The sequence below is a fragment of the Jaculus jaculus genome, chromosome 4, assembly GCF_020740685.1.
Source record: "Jaculus jaculus isolate mJacJac1 chromosome 4, mJacJac1.mat.Y.cur, whole genome shotgun sequence".
In the NCBI taxonomy this organism is placed as follows: Eukaryota; Metazoa; Chordata; class Mammalia; order Rodentia; family Dipodidae; genus Jaculus; species Jaculus jaculus.
This window is the reverse complement of record NC_059105.1, coordinates 68070433-68080455: the sequence shown is the minus strand read 5'-3', so window position 1 is coordinate 68080455 and position 10023 is coordinate 68070433. Positions and strand designations below refer to the sequence as shown.

The 10023-nt window shown below is 43.1% G+C and overlaps 1 protein-coding gene across 1 annotated transcript; it reads right to left on the bottom strand.

The window, feature by feature from the left end:
• Positions 1–6166: 6166 nt before the first annotated feature.
• On the bottom strand, positions 6167–6615 carry LOC101615841 (60S ribosomal protein L30-like). Its single transcript, XM_004660242.2, has one exon. It carries the CDS (start codon positions 6567–6569, stop codon positions 6222–6224), a length of 348 nt encoding a protein of 115 aa, XP_004660299.2. The 5' UTR covers positions 6570–6615; the 3' UTR covers positions 6167–6221.
• Positions 6616–10023: the final 3408 nt, after the last annotated feature.

Below are 10023 nucleotides of genomic sequence, written 5' to 3'. Positions count from 1 at the left end.
TACATGACAGGACTACAAGCAGAAAATTTACAGCAGTTTAGAGGAGTTTGCCTGTGGCTGTGCTAACCAGATAACATACAAGCAGGGTAGAGCTACATAGATAGGGAAGAGACAGGCTCATGCTGTCTCCCTAGTGAAGGCTGTACAATAAAAACTGTGTTTCAGAGGATCATCTGGGTCTGGTTTCTCTGTTGAGTATCTCCTACTAATGTGGAGCACTATGTACAACCTGCAGGCAAATCAGCTGGTCTGAGAATCTTTTATCACACCACACCATTTCAGACAGCACAATCTCCTCTTCAGGCAGTTGTTTTCCTTCCCCCTCCCCACCCCAGGTAGGTTTCGCTCTAGCTCAGGCTGACCTGGAATTCACTATGTAGTCTCAGGGTGGCCTTGAACTCACTGCGATCCTCCTACCTCTGCCTCTCAAGTGCTGGGATTAAGCCTGGCTCTGTTTTCCCTTTTATAGCCTTGGTCCCTCTCCCACCGTCCTCCCCCCCCCCCCCCCCCCCAGCAATCAAAGAAGACACTGAACCTCAGGAAGGAATGTTTCCGTTTCTAATTACCATAACCTTGGAAAGTGGTTGAGTGACCTTTAAGTTTCAGGTCTCCCAGACTTGACTTTCTGAATCACGGCCTCCTTCCTCTCTTCAGGAGAGAATATTTCAATTCTGGGTGAATCTGCTACACAGTTCTCCACCTTTTCCTCCCCGCTTCCTCCAGCTCTTACACTCTTTCCACCCCTCCTCTGTGATGTTCCCTGAACCTTGGAAGGGGAGAGAAATGTCCATCTATGCAAACCATTTGCAACTGTGTCCCAGTAACAGTCGCTTAGTCTCAGGGGCTGGATCGGTGGTCTTTCCATCTGTACACTGCTGCCAACTACAAGAAGTTCCTCCTCCATGTCCAAAGCAGACAGCAGCGGTAATAGTAGAGGGTAGACAGGGTCTCTGAAGGTTCACTGCCATCCATGCCGAGAAGGCCTCAGTGGGTCTCTGGAGTCAGCAACTAAGCAAACACTAAAGGAGAACTTAAGAAAGTCCCACACAGCATGAAAAGAGTCCACTGCTTACATCCCCTGTTCCCTCACAAGGACAATATTGGGGCAGGAAGCACTACCCCATGCAGCCATCCATAATTCCCAGTTTCTCTGAGCTATCCTGCTTCCTAGGATATTTCCATAGGGCCTCCTTGCATCTCCCACCTCCCAATGGGCTCAGTGGGGCCCTCTTAACCTGCCTGGTACAACCCAGGGCCAAGGAGGAGGAAGGCTGCTCTTCAGCCTGTGGCTCTTTGGATTGGCTTCCTCTGTCCCCTTCTTTTTTTTTTTTTTTTAAAATATTTTTTTTGTTCATTTTTTTATTTATTTGAGAGCGACAGACACAGGGAGAAAGACAGATAGAGGGAGAGAGAGAGAATAGGCGCGCCAGGGCTTCCAGCCTCTGCAAACGAACTCCAGACGCGTGCGCCCCCTTGTGCATCTGGCTAACGTGGGACCTGGGGAACTGAGCCTCGAACCGGGGTCCTTAGGCTTCACAGGCAAGCGCTTAACCGCTAAGCCATCTCTCCAGCCCTGTCCCCTTCTTTTGAGGAGCTCCAAAGGGCTGGCCCTGAGGCTGCAGCTGAGAGGATCAAATTTGCTCCAGTTGACAGCTAGGCCTAAGTTTCAGTTTCTAGGAGAGGCAGGCAAGACTTCTAGGAAAAACCACAAACAAAGGGCATGCCCAAGGTGGTGGGCTCTGGGGACTGAGTCAGTTTCCACAGACATGTCCCTTTCTTGTGCTCCAACCAATCAGAGATGTACGACTGTAACTGCTGCTTGCCTAGCCAATCATTTTAAAAGATGACCTAACCCGCCTCAAATCGTCTCGGGGTTACCATTTTGTATGAATGGTTGACCCTCACATGCTGGCTGATTCTGCAGAATAAATGCTCTTTGTTTTTACATGCTATTTGAGTCTGGGGTCTTTCTTCAGGGATTCTCGGACCCTTACACAGCCGTGGTCATGGTCAGTGACACATGGCTGCTGTGTTAACCTCAGGCCAGACAAGCTTTTGCCATCCCCAGGACACCTTTGTTTCAGGAGAGACATGTACATGGCTCACTCTAGGGGCATAATTGCCCACCTCTGGGACAAGCTTAGTTCTCTTCACCTGTGCCCTATCCTTCATACTCCTTAAAGCCTTCCAAAAGCTCACAAGCACTGCATTTGGCTTTCTGTCAATTTTTCCCACCTAGGGTCTCCAGCTCTACACAAACCTCATCACATCTGCCTTCGAGCGACCCGATCAGACCTCTTTTTCTGTTGGACCTGTCTCTCACCGCTTCTAGAGAGCTGTAGCCTTTTACAAACTCAATTTCTCACCTTAACTTCATTCTCTCTGCCCTCGCTCTCTGACTCCTCCCACAGGTTCCAAGTTTTTGGGTCCCGCGAAGGGCTTTCCAACACCTAGGTAATTTGTGCTTTGTTCACCTTTTGACCTAGACGGTAAGCCAGCATGTCTATTTCACCTCTTCTGGCCAATTTACCTTCTAAATTAGAGACTAATGCAGTACACTTTAGCCGCATGTTTTTCTCCCTTTCAATTCATCCTTTACGCAACCAAGTTCTCTCTGTGCAGCCACCTGTGCTTAGGCTGCATAGTTTATAACCTATGACAATGGCTAGGCTACCTCCAGAGTAGCTAGCCAACAGCCTAGTCCTGTTTGTGCCACATTCAGAGTTTCAACACATCCTCTAATCCTTCAACTGTTTTCAGGGCATCCCTATAGTCCATGGCAGACCCCGCTCATACCACTTTATACCAAACACGGGAAATTCCACCCTGGGATTCCTCCCACAGACACTCTTTCTTCTGATGGCACAGCCTTCATTACATGTCTACCTTTGGCAAGATCCATAGGAAGGAGGGGTTCCCCCATAGATGCTCTACCCTCAGCCTCAGTTGCATGCCTTGCTACCCTCGTTGAGTGTGAAGTGTCACAGGAAACCCTTTTCCCTGGATCCATCAATGTTGTTTCTAGGTAGATACTGAACACATATTATACAAAGGACATCTATAAGAAAATTCATAAGCAGCTCTTCCCAGAATAACCCCAAACCCAAAACCAAATGCTCCCAGAGTAAGTGCACTGTGGAGTATTCACACAATGCAATTTAGCAATGAGATGGCATGGATCAGAACTAGACATGATAATGTCAATGAATTATATGAAAATGTTTTGAGTGAAAGAATATAGACAAAGAAGATTATGTGCTATACAATTCCATTGATATCAATTCAAAAATAGGCATCACTTCTATATGGTTGAAAATTAAGACAATAATTCTGTGGTGAAGAAGGGAGGCTTATGAGATGCTTGTAAACTTCTTTCTTTTTCTCTCTCTCTCTCTCTCCCCCTCTCCCTTCCTTCCTTCCTTCCTTCCTTCCTTCCTTCCTTCCTTCCTTCCTTCCTCCCTCCCTCCCTCCCTCCCTCCCTCCCTCCCTTCTTCCTTCCTTCCTTCCTTCCTTTCTTTCTTTTGGTTTTACAAGGTAGGGTTTCATTCCAGCTCAGGCTGACCTGGAATTCACCATGCAGTCTCAGGGTGGACTTGAACTCATGGTGATCTTCCTACCTCTGCCTCCCGAGTGCTGGGATTAAAGGCATGCGCCACCACGCCCAACTGTAAACTTGTTTCTTGATGTGGGTTTAAGTTGCATGTTGTATTTGGTTTGGGAAAATTCATCAAACTGTACATTTAAGTTTGTACATGTTGATGCATGTATGTGATTCTTCAATAAAAACTTTGACATATATAATAAAAACAGTTATGCACACCATACTTACATAATGCCACATTATGGTAACTAGTTAAACTGATATTCTAACACATTTTTTGGTAAACTGGAGAAACTATTTTGGAAAGTAATTTGAACATATGTGTACAGTATATATATATATTATGTAACACACATATATTCCCATTTCTGAGAATCCTAAAGAAAAAAAAAATCTAAGTTATGTGGGGAAACATAAATAAAATTCAACTATAACTCTACCATAGCCACTTAGTATAGTTTATTCATTTTAGTCATGATTACTTTGAAAGCTCTAATGTAACATGATAAAAGCTCTTTGCTATAACATGAAGTAAATAAGAAAAAATTAAGCTGTGTATGGTGGCACACATCTCTAACCCCAGCACTCGGGAGGCTGAGGTAGGAGGATCACTATGGGTTTGAGGCCAAACAGAGACTACATACTGAATTCCAGGTCAACCTGGTCCAGAGAAAGACCCTACCTCGAAAAACCAAAAATAGAAAAGAAGGAAAAAAATGCATATACACAATTATTGTAGCTAAGTAAATATTAAAATTAGAATAAAATTACTAGAAAGGAGCCAGGCATGGTGGGGCACACCTTTAATCCCAGCACTTGGGAGGCAAAGGTAGGAGGATCGCTGTGAGTTCAAGGCCACCCTGAGACTACATGGTGAATTCCAGGTAAGCTTGGTTGGGCTAGAGTGAGAACCTACCTCAGAAAACCACAACAAAACACAAGAGGCTGGAGGAATGGCTTAATGGTTAAAGTGCTTGCCTGCAAAACTGAAGGACCCAGGTTTCATTCCCCAGTCCCAAGTAAGCCAGATGTATAAGGCGCAGGCATGTGGAGTTTGTTAGCAGAGGCTGGAAGACCTGACACACCCATTCTCTCTCTCTCTCTCTCTCTCTCTCTCTCTCTGTCAAATAAATAGATAAAAATAAAATTTAAAATTTAAAAAAATGCTAGAAAGAAAAATACAGAAATGATAGACACACAACTTCTACCCAATCTCATCTGGTCTTATGTCTGTCTCTAAGAATCACCTATCTAATGATGACTCTTAAATCTGAATCCTCCGTCCAAATCTCTCTCCTGAGCTCCAGTACATTCAGGATGGCCACTTCCCTCCTCTTGCATGCTCCATGGGGCACTCAAATTTCCTCCTATATTCATTGTCTGGGGTAGAAATGGGGCCAGAAATAAGAGCCAGGATAAGGACTCAGTTATTCAAACCGCAGATCTGGGTGTCTGCTACTTCCTTGCTTGCCATGTTCCATGCCTCTGTGCCTTACTGGTCTTCAAGTTCATGCTGTCTACTAGGAATCTTATGAATTCCCTCCTTCCGTTCCTCCCTTCTTTCCTTCCTTCCATCCTTCCTTTCCTTTCCTCCTTTCCTTCCTTCTGCCATCGCCTTAATTCAATCTTTTACTATCCCCTTCCTAGATTATTGCAACAGCTTTCTAAGTAGTCTTTCTGTCTTCATTTTCAGTACAACTGACATAGTTATATTTGTAGCACCAAATTTGAGCATGCTTTTCCACTTTAAAATTCTTCTATGGCTACTCATAAATGACTGGCTAAAGATCAAGCTCTAGCACTATGTGATTTTTTTTCTTTATCTTTTTTTTTAATCTTATTATCACTTGCCTGTCTTTCCAGTTTTACCTCTGCTTACTCCCTCGTGGAAATCCCACACTTCAACCGCACCAAAGTTGGAATAGTTGCCAAACAGGTTATATACTCTGTTTTGCTTCCCTTCATTTTTCCAGTTTTGAATTCCCTTCCTGCCCTGGCCCATCATCCAAGATTCAGCTGAAGTCTTCCTTGGCTGGGGAAACTTTGGGGAATTTTTACATAGTATCATCACAGTGTATACCAATTTTCCATCTTGTTTTTATCAGTAACATGAAAGCATGAGCCAAGTGCTCTTTATCATTATGGTTTAACATGCAATATCAAGTCCAAGTCCTTGATCTGCTCAGCTCATCAAGAATGCCTCCTACAACCCGTAATATAGTTCACTTATCACTTGGTTTTGTAATTTTTTTTTTTTTTTACATGTACACCTCTCCTATTTTGCCTTGAGTCCCTTGAGGACAGACTTTTGTTTAATTCATTTCCGTGTCTCCAGCATAGAGCTGGTGGCAGAGTGGAAATTCAATAAATGAAACTGAATGAGTAAGTAATGGTGGTTGCATTTGTGCAATGGAATTATGGGTAATCTTTTTGTCCTATTTTCAATTGCCCAAATATTCTGTGGCTTATTCTTTAGATCCATTTTCTTTTAAAAAGAAAAGAATAGGATTTAAAATACAACTTTTAGCCCTATCATATTACCTTAAACATTTAATAGTTTTTTGTTTTTTTTTTTAAAACAAGCTCTGACAAGTTTTATTAAAGAAAAATTTTATATAGTTTACTTTTCACCAGTCTGCTCTGGCATGCTTCTAATAATGTCAGAATCACCTGGATCAATGATAGACAATGTGCATACTCTGTAGTATTTCCCACATGCTGTGCCCAATTCAATATTATTGCCACTATAGTGATGGACACCAGTTTTGGCCAACATAGCATAGTATTCTATCTCAGATTTCCTCAACGCTGGGCGGTTGTTGGCGAGGATGACCAATTTCGCTTTGCCCTGTCTGATCATCTTCAGCGTCTGCTTGTACCCCAACATGTATTTTCCACTCTTCATAACGAGCTGGAGCCTCAAGTTGATGGACTCCAGGGACTTTTTCGTCTTCTTTGCGGCCACCATCTTCCTGCCTTAGGTGCGGGATGGGCCCCAACCAAGACCAGCGGCCAAGATGGCTGGGGAGCGAGAAAGGAAGATGCTCCTTAATAGTTTTTTATTTATAAAATGAATTGTGGCTCCCAATTTTGTTTAATGAATAGATATATAGTGAAGAAAGACTAGATAAGCATTTACCTCCCATTCTTTTTTTAACAGGCATCATTATGCCTAATTAATAGTTAACTCTCAGTCCTTATCTTGTAAACAATATTTGGTTGTGATGATTACTCCGCATTTCTTTTTTTTTTTTTTAAATTTTTTTTGTTCATTATTTATTTATTTATTTGAGAGCTACAGACATAGAGAGAAAGACAGATAGAGGGAGAGAGAATGGGTGCGCCAGGGCTTCCAGCCTCTGCAAACGAACTCCAGACGCGAGTGCCCCCTTGTGCATCTGGCTAACGTGGGTCCTGGGGAATCGAGCCTCGAACCGGGGTCCTTAGGCTTCACAGGCAAGCGCTTAACCGCTAAGCCATCTCTCCAGCCCTACTCCGCATTTCTTGAATCATTGTCTTTATTGACCTCTTAAGTCACTATTGTGGTCTTTTCCCTACCTGGTCAGTTGTTTTGTTCCTGTTGCCAGGCTCTCTTCCTCTTCTAAGTCATTAAATACAAGAGCTACTTCTCTCCTTTGAGCCTTCTCCACCTAGCTACACATTAGAATCACCTGAGAAGTTTTTAAAAGGAACTACTAAAGTCAAGCCTGTGGAGCTTGGGGCCCGAAGATCCCAAGTTCAAGGCCTCCCTGGGTTACAAATAAATTCAAAGATCCTGTGTCAAAATCAAAAGCAAAAAGAGGGCTGGGAACAAAGCTCAGTGGTAGAGCATTTGCCCAGCATATGTGATGTCCTAGAGTTAATCCACAGTACCATAAAAAAAACAAAAAAACAAAAAACAACAACAACAAAACACCTACTATATTCAGGCCCCGGGCCAGTATGAGTCAGAATTTCTGGTGCTGTAATCAAGATTGCACAAGCTTTAAACACAGGTGATTCTAAGTGAGACCAGCATTGAACATCGCTGTGGTTTGAATATATATATATTTTTAATTTTATTTATTTGAGAGAGAGGAAGAGGCTGATAGAGAGACTGGGCATACCAGGGCCTCCAGCCACTGCAAACGAACTGCAGACACATGTGCCACCTTGGGCATCTGGCTTACATGGGTACTGGGGAATCAAATCTGGGTCCTTAGGCTTCTTGAATCAATCTTTCTTTCCTTCCTTCCTTCTTCCCTCCCTCCCTCCCTCCCTCCCTCCCTCCCTCCCTCCCTCCCTCCCTCCCTCTTTCTTTCTTTCTTTCTTTCTTTCTTTCTTTCTTTCTTTCTTTCTTTCTCTCTCTCTCTCTCTCTCTCTCTCTCTCTCTCTCTCTCTCTTTCTTTCTTTCTTTCTTTCTTTCTTTCTTTTTTGAGGTAGGGTTTCACTCTAGCCCAGGCTGACCTGGAATTCACTATGTACTATGTAGTCTCAGGGTGGCCTCGAACTCACAGCGATCCTCCTACCTCTGCCTCCCTAGTGAAGGACTCCGGAACCAGATGGACGCCATGGCAGCTTCAGAGTCTTCAGTAGGCCTAAGTTTCTGTTTCCCGGCAAGGTCTAAGTTGTTATTTTCTGTTAAGGGTGGATTTAACAGTTACTGGAAACTGATTACACCATATATTCCTGTAGTCATAGATAAGTTCAATTCCCCTAGCCCCAGCCCACCAACTTGTGTGCCAAAATCCTAAGCCAATCAGAAGAGTACAAGTGCAGTCACTGTTTAAATCAACCAATCATGTACCCATCCCCTTCTTCTATGTTCAGATCCCTATAAAAACCCTACCCTCCGGCTACTCCGGGCTCTTGTACAGATCCACTGCGTTTGTGAAGTCAGGGGTCCGAGCTTGAGCTGGAGAGATGGCTTAGCAGTTAAGCGCTTGGCTGTGAACCCTAAAGACCCCGGTTTGAGGCTCGATTCCCCAGAACGCACGTTAGCCAGATGTACAAGGGGGTGCATACATCTGGAGTTTGTGTACAATGGCTGGAGGCCCTGGCACACCCATTCTCTCTCTCTCTCTATCTCTGCCTCTTTCTCTCTGTGTCTGTTGCTCTCAAATAAATAAATAAATAATTGTACAAAAAAAAAAAAAGTCCGAGTTTAAGCCCGAAATAAAGCTCCTTGCGCTTGCATATGTGTTTGGTTCTCCTTGGTGGTCACTGGAGGTGCCAAGAACTGGGCATAACACCAAGTACTGGATTAAAGGCGTGTGCCACCAAGCCCTGCTGGTTTGAATAGTTCTAAATGCAGATTAGTTCAAAGCATACGTCTCCAGCCTTGACCTCTTTCTGGGACCTAGCCTCATAGATCCACCTGTTTCTCAGCTGTCTTCTTAGTCTCTGATTTGTACTGTATCTGGAGATACACTTCATCCCTCATACCCAAAACCTTTTCACCTATTCTTTCCACCTGTATAAGTGGCCTCATGGTTTAGTAGCCACTAGGACCAAAGCCCCAAGAATTGTCTTTGATTCTGAACTTCCTTTAATCCCCATATCCACAAAGTCAATCCTCATCTGCTCTGTATACTTTTTGTTTTGTTTTGCTTTGCTGTGTGTTTGGAGATGGTTTCACTACGTCTCCTGGCTCACTGGAGCTTGCTATGTAGCCCAGGCTGACTTCAAACTTTTAGAACTCCTTTTGCCTCAGCCTCCTTAGTGCTAGGGAAAGAATATTCTTGAGTTTCACATAGTGGCATGTGCCTTTTAGACCTAGCTACGTGAGAGGTGAAGCAGGAGCATCACTTGAGCCCACCAGTTTGAGACCAGCATGATGATATCCTGTCATAAAGCAAACAGTATTTTTCTGCTGGTGGTGTAGCTCAGTGGTAGGACACCTCCCTGGTGTGAACAATGCCTTTAAATTAATTCCAAGTACTAATATATATATATATATATATATATATATATATATATATATATACACACACACACACATATATGTATACATATATATGTATATATTACACATATATATACATATATATAATATATATATTATATATATATAATATATATTATACTAAAGTATATGCTATATTATGTAACAGTTCTTTCCCTCTTCATGGCTAACTCCCTATTCTAGACCATCTAATACTTAGCTCATAAGTGGTCTCCTTGCTTCTACTCCTGCATTTCTTCCTGCTCTCCATGGCCCCCACCCAGTAGTCAGAGGGACCTTTAACAAACATATGTTTAACAGCATCATCCACTTGCTTAAAAGTCCTCAGTAGCTTTCTTCCTCCTTAAAGAAAATCCAAATGTTATCACCCACAGTGGCCTGGCTCCTGTTCATATCTTTTCATCTGACCTCTTTGGTCTTTTCTTTTTTTCCCCCAAGAACTACAATAAAATTTTAATTTATTTAACTTATGTCAAAA